General features: G+C 40.9%; 1 protein-coding gene across 2 annotated transcripts in view; it reads right to left on the bottom strand.

Moving 5' to 3' along the window:
* Positions 1 to 12,260, bottom strand: part of INTS4 (integrator complex subunit 4) — a 71,245-nt gene that overhangs the window by 50,595 nt on the left and 8,390 nt on the right. For both annotated transcript variants that reach the window (XM_084895009.1, XM_084895010.1), the window contains exons 4-8: positions 8,720 to 8,826; positions 4,896 to 5,081; positions 4,206 to 4,256; positions 1,414 to 1,502; positions 184 to 304 (exon numbers count right to left, since the gene is read on the bottom strand). In XM_084895009.1, the coding sequence (XP_084751135.1) occupies positions 184 to 304; positions 1,414 to 1,502; positions 4,206 to 4,256; positions 4,896 to 5,081; positions 8,720 to 8,826 (554 nt within the window). The remainder of the gene's footprint in view (positions 1 to 183; positions 305 to 1,413; positions 1,503 to 4,205; positions 4,257 to 4,895; positions 5,082 to 8,719; positions 8,827 to 12,260) is intronic.

The following is a 12,260-nucleotide window of genomic DNA, read 5'->3' as shown; positions in this document are numbered from 1 at the left end:
ATATGGTTTGATTCCTGGTCAGGACACATGCCAGAGTTGTGGGCTCAGTCCCCAATGTGGGGAGTGCTGGAGGCAGCCAATCAATGATTCTCTCACATCAATGATATTTCTATCTTTCTCCCCCTCTTTCTTCTCTTTGAAATAAATAAAAACATAGTTAATAAAGAAATAAGTGTAACTTACCAATAGCTTTGCAGCTTGAACTCGAACCACCCAGGATCCATCACTGACCATGTGACAAATTTTCCCAAAAGCATCATCAACTAAGCGAATTTCTTCATTAGAAGATGGGATTGGGACAATGCTAAATTAAAAGAAAAAACACAAAATGTAAGTCTAAAGCTTCAGGTTCAACAAACTGGGAATGATAAACAGCACAAGTAGAGATGATAATTGAATAATTAAAATCCTAGAATGATGAAATACATTTCATAGTAAACAAATGACTCTGAGAGTATAAACCAACCCTTTTAGTTGTGCTGCAAATTTTCAATGTCTTGAATAAAAATGTTTAACTTATCGGAGGTACAAAGATTTATGAAGATACCAAAAACTTGCTACCAGATTACTTTAAATCTGTTTATTCCATATTTTCATTGCTGTCAATATAGTAAATCTCATAATAAATAAGTATGAAACATACTTGTATATCTGGTCCTAAAGAGAGAGGCAAATTCCAATCAGTCTTTTCTTTTTTTTTCTTTTTTTTTAATATATTTGTCTCTCCACCTCCCAGAATCACTGTGAGAATGATTTGATTACTGCAAAAATGTTTTTAACCAGGAAAACACCACATAAGGGATCATTATCTTCAAACTGCCTATTATCTTTATCTAGTATTTGTATTTACTAAAATGAAAGATTTTTAAAAGGTGGGGTATAGATAAGGAGGAAGCTGCAAAATACTCAATACAGTACCATCCCTTCATTTAACTTTCATTTACAAAAGAGGAGTTGGGATGCAGAGAGTTGAAGTGTCTTCTAAAGATACAAAGAAATGCCGAAACCGGTTTGGCTCAGTGGTAGAGCGTCGGTCTGCGGACTGAAAGGTCCCGGGTTCGATTCCGGTCAGGGGCATGTATGTTGGCTGCGGGCACATCCCCGGTAGGGGGTGTGCAAGAGGCAGCTGGTCGATGTTTCTCTCTCATCGACGTTTCTAGCTCTCTATCTCTCTCCCTTCCTCTCTGTAAAAAAATCAATAAAATATATTTTTTTAAAAAAACAAAAACAAAGACACAAAGAAAGAATGGCAGATCTAAAGAATCAGAACCAGATATCCTAATTTCTAGGGTCTGTACTTTCTTCCTATTTCACACTACCTTCAAAAAATCTAACCAACTTTTTTTTGCTGGAGGGTGGAGGAGAGAAAAATGGCTTAGCAATAAATGAAAGCCGGCTTACACCCACACTGACCTTTCAGGATAGAGCTGACTGACAACCCAGATAAGCTGGACTGCAGCACTGCGCACTTGTTCATAGTCATCAGAGAGCAATTTACATGCCTGCAAACAAGGAGTCCAAAAGTCTATTAGTTTTGTGTGTCCCCCAGGTGATGTTTAAACTATTTTCCCAATGAAGACAGGGCGGCTGGCTAAGGATGCTAACCATAAAACATGTGGGTGGTTTTAACTACTTGAGCCTTTGCACAACAAAGAATTCTTGGCTTCTGCCGCTCTGTGTTCTGATTGAGCCCTCCCATCTCAACTCTGGAAGCAGAACCATAGCCTGAGAGCACAAACGCCATCTAAAACAGCACAATTCCAGCAAAGCCTTCTGGGGGCCCACGTTGCTGCTCTCAAAGGCTCAAACATCAGAGATGGTTTTTGCCTATCTGTGAAATAAAAACACAAATTTCTGAAGGACAATTTTTCTGAAATAATTGTACAATTTTAATGTTAAGCTGCCAAAAGAGGCTAGATTTTTCTGTTTTATTCTGAAATGGCATATCTCTACTCCTCCCACAGTCATAGCAACACCCTTGACTTCAACAACATCCAGAACTACTCCATGTCTGAGATTTTAAAATCCTAAATTCCATGCTCTGACCAGAACTTGCTACTCCACCAGCTCTTCCATTACCATGACTAATCTTAACCCATTACACCTACTCCTCAATACCACTTAACCTACTAAGAGGGTTAACTTGAAACACAGGCAGATAGAGCAGGGGTCCAGGGAAAAACAAAGACAGGAGGAACGTAGGCAGGAGGAACGTAGGCAGGCAGACACAGCAGTTTGAGCAGCCTAATCACAGAAACAAACCAAGCAGAAATAATAAAATGTTTCTGGACTCAAAGCGGGAGGCAGGGGAAAACAAGGGAGGGCCTGCAGCAACAAGGTGTAGGAACGCATAGAAACAGAGTAAGTTCAGCATAAGAACAGAGAAAGAACACAGAAACAGGGAAAGTTCAGATTCATTGCTGGGCGAGAATAATTGAGGGAATCAATCAGGTGACAACATGGGTAGATGTAGAAACAAGCTTGCAGCAAATACACACTCCTAGACTACAAGGCTTTACCGGGCAGCCCATTACTGGGTGCCACTCCCATGGGGGGACTCTGAATCTGCTTGCAATAAATTTTCCACACTTTTGCTTAAATCTTCTGGTCCATATAGCTCATTCTTCAGCATCGTGAGACACAACCCCGGGAAAAACCCTTTGCTCACTGCCTACCCGTACCCATTTAACCAGGAGTTCTCAATCTCGTGCTACCCACAGTTTAGACTGAATAATTCTTTGTGAGGGGCTGTCCTGTGCATTGTAAGATGTTTAGGAGTATCCCTGGCTTCTACTCACTGGATGGTTGTAGCACCACCCCTTTCTCCTCTCCCCAGGAGTTGCAACAGTCAAAAATAACTCCTGCCCTAGCTGGTTTGGCTCTGTGGATAGAGCGACAACCTTCAGACTAAAGGGTCGCAGGTTCAATTCCAGCCAAGGGCACATGCCCAAAGAGCCACATGTGGCTCTCGAGTCGTGGTTTTCCAATTACTGCCCTAGCCTTGCCCAAAATAATCCACTTTTAAAATTTCCTTGCCCCATCTTCTTTCTGCCTACAAAAACCTCCCACTTTGTACAACTCCTCAAAACATCTTTCTATTTACTATATGGGATGTTGCCCAATTCATGAATTATAATACTAATATTCAATGACTTCAATAAGATTTTTATTATTTTTTTTTAAATATATTTTTATTGATTTTGTACAGAGAGGAAGGGAGAGAGATAGAGAGTTAGAAACATCGATGAGAGTCATCGATCAGCTGCCTCTTGCACACCCCCTACTGGGGATATGCCCGCAACCAAGGTACATGCCCTTGACCGGAATCGAACCTGGGACCCTTCAGTCCCCAAGCCGACGCTCTATCCATTCAGCCAAACCGGTCTCGGCGACTTCAATAAGATCTTTAAATATACCTGGCTGAATTTGTTTTTTAACATTACTTAACTGATAGTCTTATGCCAATAAACATATCAATCATCTGGCTAACTTTCTTCCTCTGAGTCCTGACTTGCCAAGTTTCCTTTAATTATTTGGCTTCCCAATAGTTTTCTAATAGGGAGAGAAGGGGCCAGTTGCGTCAAAACAGCCATTTTGAACTCATTCTACTTCATTTTTTTAAAGAATAAACTTGGTATGCACATCAGTCATAGAGGCTTGCCTAATGATCATCTTCCTCTGAAAGATAAACCCACTTTGATAGACTAACAAAATCTGGTCTCTGTGCATGGATTTAGATTGCCTGTCTCTAGATTCCTACAATTATACTATAAATTCATTGTGCCTCTCTTTACCAGTACTACAATAATCATTTGATAACTTTGCATATGATCCTGGGTCTTGGTCATCCTCCAGTTTGTCAAGTGTGGTGCCCTGAACTGACTTCAGGTTTAGCCCAAGCAACCAGAGATCAGCAAGAATAGCACTTTCCTTATTCTGAACACTACACTTCTCTTTGTATACTCTGATATTTATAATGCGCTACCTAAATCCTCCTAAAAGTCCTTTTCATATAGAGTAGAGCTATTCAATTACATAAACCCATTTTCTCCTTAGAATGTATGTTTTGAATACAACCGCACATTCATCCCAATTAATATTACCTCTATTAGCTAGCTGAAGCTCTGTTTTCAAATCCTGACAGCCAATATGCCAACCTCCCAGTTTCATACTTCCCATTCCTTGCAGATAGTCATTTAAAGTACCTGATTATAAATTGTTTGGTGTAATTTCAGTCCTCTTTCATGAAGTTGCAACTGTAAAATATAGATAGTGTTTAAGTATTTTTGGGGGAAAAATTTCTATTTCCAATGTCCCCCCCCCCCCAATCTCAAATACTGTCCTGCATTATATCAGATTAACATGTTTCCATTAGTCAAAATCAGTGCTATCTATATAAATAAGAAGCCTGGTCAAAAGACTTCTTAGTAGACACATTCAAACACTTAATAAATCTAACCCATGGACTCTTCCAAAGGGATATTAGAAAAATATGAAACAATTATAAGAAGGCTGAGGAAGACATGATTAGCACCATTTCCTCCGAAAAAGCACCTCCTCACCCTGGTAAATTTCTCCTATATTTCTGAAACATGGAAGGTACAACCTGAACCTACTGGAAAACAATATGCAGAGGGGGTGGTGCTTCCATGTTCCAGAAATACAAGTGAAAGCTACCAGAGAAGCCCAAAGCAAAGCAAACCTGTTATGCAGAAATGTGTGTTTTTTGAGCCCTGTGATGCCATCGACACCTTCCTGAAAAGTATGGGTCAGGTGTATCCTGGGGGAATTCTGAATGCATCCAAGGCAGCATTGGCCATGTACAAATGAAAACAGACAAACAAACAAAGAAAGATGTCCCAATGACATGAAACAGTTCCTGTGATCATGTTTACCATGGCTTTTATAGCTGCTGTTCTGACACGCGGGTCTTGGTCACTGAAGTAATCCCCTATAATCTTCTGGACATCTCTGACAGCTACGCCTTCTGCATCCTTTGTGACACTTTTCTCCAAAGAGCCAAGATTGCCAAGTAATTGCAGGCACTTATTTCTTACACCATGGGAAGTATCTGTCAGGTGCTATAAAAACAAAAGAGAGAGAAAAAAAAGGAGATGATTAAGTTATCTTTAAAACAAAACAAACAAAAACCAGAAACAAAAGCATTCTATCAGCTTTAGGAATGACTTGGAACACTATATTCTCACCATAGCCTGTATAGAATCATGTTGCTTGAGTATGGTCTTCCAAAAAGATCATAAGTCCTTAGAAAATAAAAAATAAGGCTCCCTTTTGTTCATCACAGTAGTTCAATCATTCTGCCTTGCAAAGGTAGGAGTGGGTACTTTAAAAATGTCCTCTAGTCCGACCAGTGTGGCTCAGTAGTTGAGCATTGACCTATGAAGCAGTAGGTCACAGCTCAATTCCTGGTGAGAGTACATGACTGGATTACAGGCTCAGTCCCTAGTACGGGACAGGCAGGAGGCAGCCAATGATACTCTCTCATGATTGATGTTTCTCTCTTTCCCTCTCCCTTCCTGTCTCTGAAATCAATAAAAACATATTTTAAAAAATTACCAGTAAGAGGTACATATGGAAGTATGTATAATTGAAATAACATGATTTACTTTTTTGTTGTTAATACTCACACCAGTATATTTTTCCATTGATATTTTTTTTTTTTTTTTTTTTTTTTTTTTTTTTTTTTTTTTTAGATAGAGTGGAAGGGAGGGGGAGAGACAGAGAAAGAGAAACACTGATGTGAGAGAGACACATTAATTGGCTGCCTCCAGCACATGCCCCAATCAGCGCTGGGGATTGAGCCAGCAATCAAGGTACATGTTCTTTGCTGGAATCAAACCTGAGACCTTTCAGTCCGCAAGCTGATGCTCTATCCATTGAGCCAAACTGTCTAGGACTTTTTATTTATTTACTGCACATTGAAAGGAAATTAATTAGAAGAAATATTTTAATATCACTATCACCCTTTCTCTACAATAGAAGTGTCAACCAAATTCACAATCAACAATGACAGACTGAAACACATGCATGTGATTGGCGCCAGCAAGAACTTTACTAGTGTGAATCTACATTTTTAAACTAGAGACCCGGTGCACGAAGTGGGTTCCCTCTGCCTGGCCTGCACCCTCTCGCAATCCGGGACCCCTCGGGGGATGTTGGGGAGCCAGTTTCCACCTGATCCCCATAGGCCAGGCTGAGGGACCCACTCATGCATGTTCCTTGCACCAGGCCTCTAGTATGCATGTAAGACTTTTGGTTAATCTCTTCCCACTCTCCCCACTCCTTTGTGCCCTCTGAGATTCATCAGTCTGTTCCATTTTTCCATACCTATATATTGAGCATCTGCCTCCTGGTGGTCAGTGTGCATCATAGCTACCAGCTATTGAAGATTGCCATTGCACGTCATATGTACCGGCTGGCTGGTCAACTGGTCAGGCCTGGTGCATGAAATTTGTGCACATGGGGGGGGGGGGTGTCCCAACCTGCACCCTGTTCAATCTGGGACCCTCGAGGGACATCCCTCTCACAATCCAGGACTGTTGGCTCCCAACTGCTCCCCTGCCTGCCTTCATGATTGCCCCTAACCACTTCTGCCTGCCAGCCTGATCACCTCCTAACCACTCCCCTGCCAGCCTGATTGATGCCTAACTGCTCCTCTGCCAATCTGATCTTCTGCTTTCCCTTGCAGGCCTGATCCCTCCCAACTTCCCGCCCCTGCTGGCCATCTTGTGGTGGCCATCTTGTGTCCACATGGAGGCAGCCATCTTGTGTGTTTGAGTGATGGTCAATTTGCATATTACTTTTATTAGATAGGATTTTAAAAATGGTTACAATATAAACTTCCAATAATACAAGAAAGTTAGGTGAAGTGTAGCTTAATTATTTAACAAAATATCATGTATCCATTAAAAACATTTACAATATAAGGAAAATATTTCTGCTTTAATGTTAGTGAAAGAGCAAAAGCAATATATGATTACAGCTATATGTTTAAAAAGATAGCAAATAGCCCTAACCAGTTTGGCTCAGTGGACAGAGCTTCGGCCTGCAGACTGAAAGGTCCCAGGATTGAATCCTGTCAAGGACACATGACCAGGTTTGGGCTTGATCCTCAGGAGGGGGCGTGCAGGAGGCAGCTGATCTTTGAGCTGATCAATGAGACCAATGATGTTTCTCTATTATCAATGTTTTTATCTCTTTCTCCTTTTCCCTTCATCTCTCTCTAAAAATCAATAAAAATATTAAAAAATAAAATACACACATGCAATTAAATTATTAAAAAATAAAGTTAATGCCAAAACTGGTTTGGCTCAATGGATAGAGCATCAGCCTGCAGACTGAAAGGTCCCAGGTTTGATTCCGATCTAAGGGCATGTACTTTGGTTGCGGGCACATCCCCAGTAGGAGGTTTGCAGGAGGCAGCTGATCGATGTTTCTCTCTCATCGTTGTTTCTGACTCTCTATCCCTCTCCCTTTCTCTCTGTAAAAAATCAATAAAATATATATTTAAACAAATAAATAATAAAATTTAAAAAACAGCAAACAATCTGTATGCAGGAGAATTATCAGAAAGCTATACATCAAAAGACTAATAATGGTCACCTTTGGGTAGTGAATTATGAGTGTTGTTTTTTCTTTATGCTTTTCATTATCTTTCCAAAGATTCTATGAATATAAATTTTTATAATAAAAAATTTATTAAAATAAAATTTAAGAAATTTCTATTTCAAGTATAACAATCCACTTAGCACAACACTTGCCTCACAAGCATGACCTCATAAATACAAATAAATATATACATATGTGGAGATACACTTATTCTCAAACATACAATCCCTAGTTTATTCCATGTAGCCTCTTAATATTATACTTGTCAAAGTGTTTTGTGTTTGTAGCTGTTTACTAAGAAAACTGAAGCACTCTTTCCTGGGACCCAGAAATAGTGTTCTAATTTTATGACTATAATACTCTTCTACAATTCTAACATATTTGTCTTCTAATCTCAAAATCAATTTATCACAAAGATTAAAATTAAAACCAATTCTACAAGTTTAGGAGCTGCTGTTATGTACAAAAGGCAGCTAATTAAAAGCTCTAAATTAAATCAAGAGGCACAAAATAATGTATTTATTTTATAAACAGAAAAAATAAACTTAAAAAAGAAAAAGCTTTCCCCAACAGTTGTTTGGGTCTAGTTGTTCTGTTCATTGAGGCAACAAGGCACAATAAAAAGAACATGGGCTTTGGAACCAGCAAAACCAGAGTCCATACCCTGGTTCTGCAACTTCCTAGCCATGAAAACTTGGACAAGTTAAACTCCCTGCACCTCTATTTCCACCTTTATAAAAGTACTTTGCCTAAAGGACTGAGAAGAAAAACTGAAAAACTGGATATAAGGTACCATAATAAGGAGAGCACTTTTATTTGGCACAGTGTACATGATAGCTACTACAATTATTTTCTTTTCTTTTGGGATAAAGAGGAAGTTTATTTTCTAACAAGTTATTCAACTTTATTCCTAATCCAATATCATGAAAAAACAACATGAAATAGTTCTTAAAACCACTGGGAGTCCTTGACAATTTTCAGTTACAAATTTACATTTGTAGACCTAAGCAGGTCTTATAGCTCATACCAACAGGTAATGCAAAACTGTTCAAGAAAGAAGCAACCTTATATCTAATCATTACACTCTTACCTTGCAGGCTACATCAACTATTCGCATCTGGATAGCTTGATTCTCTGAGAGTTTAGTGCCAATTGCAAGCAAAGTGTCCAACAGTTGAGCTAGGACTTGATGAGACTCTAGAAAGAAAGATAAGAAGTTGTGGTGTAGAATTTCAAAAAGAAATTAAGTTTACTTGGGTAAAGTCTGTAGACTTTTTTGTCAGCTAAGTTCTACTATTTGATCTTTGATTCCCCTCAACTTAAAGCTAAGTTCCTGAGGGTATCATATCTAAATATTTGAATCCTCCACAGTTTGGTCAAAGTGCTCTCCAAATGTTTAGAACTTGACTATTTCAAGGGCTTTTCACTACCATCAAGGTACAGTCCAAATTCTTTAGCAGGGCAAACATACATATATACACTGCAATGTCTAGCCCTGCCTGCCTTTTTCCAATTACTTAACTTTCATGTCCCCCTATCTTTGCTCAGGACAACTTCTCTACCTAGAATGACTTCGTCCACACTCAACTCCATTCCCAGCCCACTCTGAGGGAGTACCTATTAATCTTGAAGAGTCACCTCCTCTAGGAAGCTCTTCCTCTTCCCCAAGAATGGACCATTTCCTCCTCCATGCTTCCACTGCACCCTCTACATCAGCTGTATCTCTTTACTATACTTACTTATTTTTACATCCGATTAAAACAGGAAAGTAAAAGAACCTTGAGAGCAAAGATAGTATTTTATTCACTTCTGTATTCTCAGAATCTAGAATAACTCATTAAATGTTCAATCAATGTTTAATAAATGGGCAAAAAGCCAAATCCAAATAAATCAATACCAATCATCTTAGCCAGACTTTCTTCTTTGTTCCAAAATATGGTTGTTCTAATGCTTGTAGTATACAAGTGGATTTTAGGTGGCTTTCAAATAATCATGTGGATATGTTAATGTGCATAATAAAAACTGCAGTTACTATCTACTGATGTCATGTGTCACTATTTTCCTTTTAACATTTCTAATATAATGAGCCCCTTTAATTTTACTGAACTAAAAAAAATTGTCCACTTAAGAGAAATACTAAGTAAACCATAGTATAGATGTGAAGCAAATATATAAAAACTGGAGGCTCAGTGCAAAATATTCATGCACCGGGGGGGGGGGGGGTGGTGGTGGTGTGTCTCCTCAGCCCGACCTGCACCCTCTCCAATCTGGGACCCTGCCTGCCTGCCTGATCGCCCCTAACTGCTCCCCTGCTGGCCTGACCACCCCTAACTGTCTCTGCCTTACCCCACATCCGGGACCTAGGATTCCCTCCTCTGGCTAGTTGCAGGTACCCAGGACCCAGGCTTCCCTCCCCCTGGCCGGCCACAGGCACCCAGGACTCAGGCGGCTTCGCCTGGGCCGGCCACAGCTGCAGGTGCCTAGGATCTCAGGGCGGGCAGCTTGTCCCTCTCCCTGGCCAGGGGCACAGCCACTGGCACCCAGGACCATGGGGCATGGGGCTTGTCCACCTCCCAGGCTGCAGGCACAGCCGCTGCTGCTGGCGCCCAGGACCACAGAGCGGGCAGCTTATCCCTCTCCCAGGCTGCAGCCTGGCTGGTCCCCATTCCTCCCTCATGAGCTCATTTGTGCCTGGCTGGTCCCCATTCCTTTCTCCCCAGTATTGAGCGTCTGAGCCATTACAGCATTAAGGCATGAGGGAGTGACAACCATTTGCATATTAGCTCTTTATTACATAGGATGGTGTACATGATATATAAATGACTAAAGCTCCGAAAATACTGGTTAAATCACCTCTTAGTAAGACTTCTAGTCTTTCTCTCACATCAATGTCTCTCTTTCTCTTTCTTTCTCTCTCTCTATCTCTAAATCAATAAAAACATGTCTTCAGGTTCAATTCCTGGTCAAAGACACATACATCTATTGCAGGTTCCCCAGCCCCAGTTGTGTGCATAGCAATCGATGTGTCTCTCCCTCTCCCCCTCCTTCCTCCCTCTTACTTTCTCTGGAAATCAATGGGAAAATATCCTCGGGTGAGAATTAAAACAGAAAGTCTTTGGTAGAAATTCAACACAATTACAATTTTGGTATAAAGGTGTTTCTAACAAAATTTTTTAAAAGTTTTCAAAATCAGCCAATGAGCCACATATGTTAACATTAAACAGCTGTACAATAAATAAGTTTATTGGCCCTTTATTTCTCTCAAACTCTCTTAAGTTCATAGACTAAATGTTGTCCAATATTTAAATAGTCACATTTGTTTATAAATGAACTAGAGGTCCAGAGCATGAAAATTCATGCACTGTAGGGGGATCCCTCAACCTGGCCTGCCCCCTCTCACAGTCCAAGAGCCCACAGGGGCGGGAGGTGACTCAGCAATCAGTGGAAGGCAATGCCCAATCACACCTCTGCTGCTGCCACTGATGGCAGTGCAAGCCTTTGCCGGCCCTGGTTACCTGCACCTCAGGCCAGCCCTGGGCAGCTGGGCAGCTGAGGGGACTGAGGACTCCAGAGGCAGGTGCACAAAGCAGCCAGGCCCACCTAGGGCCAGGCCTGGCCTTGCCACGTGCCTGCTACTCCGGTGGAGCTAAGGGGACCGGGCACTGCCATCTTGTGGCTGTGGGCACCGCCATCTTTGAGGGTGTGGCAGTCAATTAGCATATTTCCTTTTTATTGGCTATAGGCACCACCATCTTTTGGTGTGAGGGTCAATTAGCATATTCCCTTTTTATTAGATAGGATACAGAAAATAAAACTATTCTCTAAAATAGGGGTGTCGAACTCAATCAGAGAAGGGGCCAAAATCTAAAATCCAGCCTAAATCGCGGGCCGAATGGTTTACTGAACAGTCATAAACTGATAATGTCATAAACTGACAGCGGAGTGCAGTGATGACAGCGCGGTGCGGGCCACATTGCAAGGCCTGGTGGGCTGGATTTGGCCCGTGGGCCTTGTGTTTGACACATGTGCTCTAAAACCATAACTAATTCAAACAAATTACAATATTTCAGAAATAGCAAAAGATTTTTCTTTTTTTTGCTAATAATATTTCTCTTTTAATATGCCATGATATATGTGTGTGTGTGTGTGTGTGTGTGTGTGTGTGTATTCCCCTCACCCAAGGATATGTTCATTAATTTGAGAGAGAAGGAGAGAGAGAAAGAGAGAAACATTAATCAGTTGCTCCCATACACACTGGACCGGGGATTGAACCTGAAACCTAGGTATATGCCCTGATGGGGAATCGAACCTGCAACATTTTTGGTGTGCAGGACAACACTCCAACTAAGCCATCCAGCCGGAGCTACCATAAGATATATTTTTAAAATGTTTTTAAACTGATTTTTAGAGAGAGGAGAGGAGAGAAAGAGTGAAAGAGAGAAAAAGAGAGAGAGAGAAACATCTAACAGTTGCCTCCCACACATGCCCCAACCGGAGATTGAACCCAAAACCTGGATATGTGCCCTGACTAGGAATTGAACCCTCCACCTTTTGGTGTATGGGACAATGCTCCAACCAACTGAGCAACACCAGTCAGGGCCAAGGAACTTTTCTTTTTATTTAATTTTAAA

Source organism: Pipistrellus hanaki, assembly GCF_964339955.1.
Source record: "Pipistrellus hanaki genome assembly, chromosome: 9".
In the NCBI taxonomy this organism is placed as follows: domain Eukaryota; kingdom Metazoa; phylum Chordata; class Mammalia; order Chiroptera; family Vespertilionidae; genus Pipistrellus; species Pipistrellus hanaki.
The sequence above is the reverse complement of the archived record's forward strand: the minus strand, read 5'-3'. Positions and strand labels throughout refer to the sequence as shown.